The sequence below is a fragment of the Penaeus monodon genome, chromosome 32 (genome assembly GCF_015228065.2).
Source record: "Penaeus monodon isolate SGIC_2016 chromosome 32, NSTDA_Pmon_1, whole genome shotgun sequence".
In the NCBI taxonomy this organism is placed as follows: Eukaryota; Metazoa; Arthropoda; class Malacostraca; order Decapoda; family Penaeidae; genus Penaeus; species Penaeus monodon.
Window position 1 is genome coordinate 26,158,039 of NC_051417.1, and position 417 is coordinate 26,158,455.

The 417-nt window shown below is 37.6% G+C and overlaps 1 protein-coding gene across 1 annotated transcript in view; it reads left to right on the forward strand.

Moving 5' to 3' along the window:
- Nucleotides 1-417, forward strand: part of LOC119593768 (putative sodium-coupled neutral amino acid transporter 11) — a 33,715-nt gene that overhangs the window by 25,163 nt on the left and 8,135 nt on the right. Inside the window, exon 4 of the mRNA XM_037942785.1 lies at nucleotides 31-181. Within this exon, the coding sequence (XP_037798713.1) occupies nucleotides 31-181 (151 nt within the window). The remainder of the gene's footprint in view (nucleotides 1-30; nucleotides 182-417) is intronic.

Sequence of the window (417 nt, forward strand, 5' to 3'; positions counted from 1 at the left end):
GGTTGTTTATTCATGTTCTCTCTCCTACAGCACTCATCAGTTACAACATCATTGTAGGCGACACAATGACTAAAGTGCTCATTCGAGTCACAGGAATCGGTGAAGAGTCTGTGCTGGCGAGGCGTGAATTCATCATGGCTGCTTCCACCTTGCTGATTACCCTTCCTCTTTCTCTCTACAGGTGGGTCCAATCAATACAAGGTATTTCCAAACAATAGGTTTGTCGGGGAAAATCTACGGGAACAATACATCGGGTTTCACTTACTTGTGGTTCAATATTAGAATATTATCATTGATTCTATTTGACTTACTTTGACTTACTCGTAACTTACTCGTCATTATTAATACTGTACTATACATGCATATATTTCTCCAGTTATTTTCATAGTTTATAAATGAAAGTAAATGACAATATCT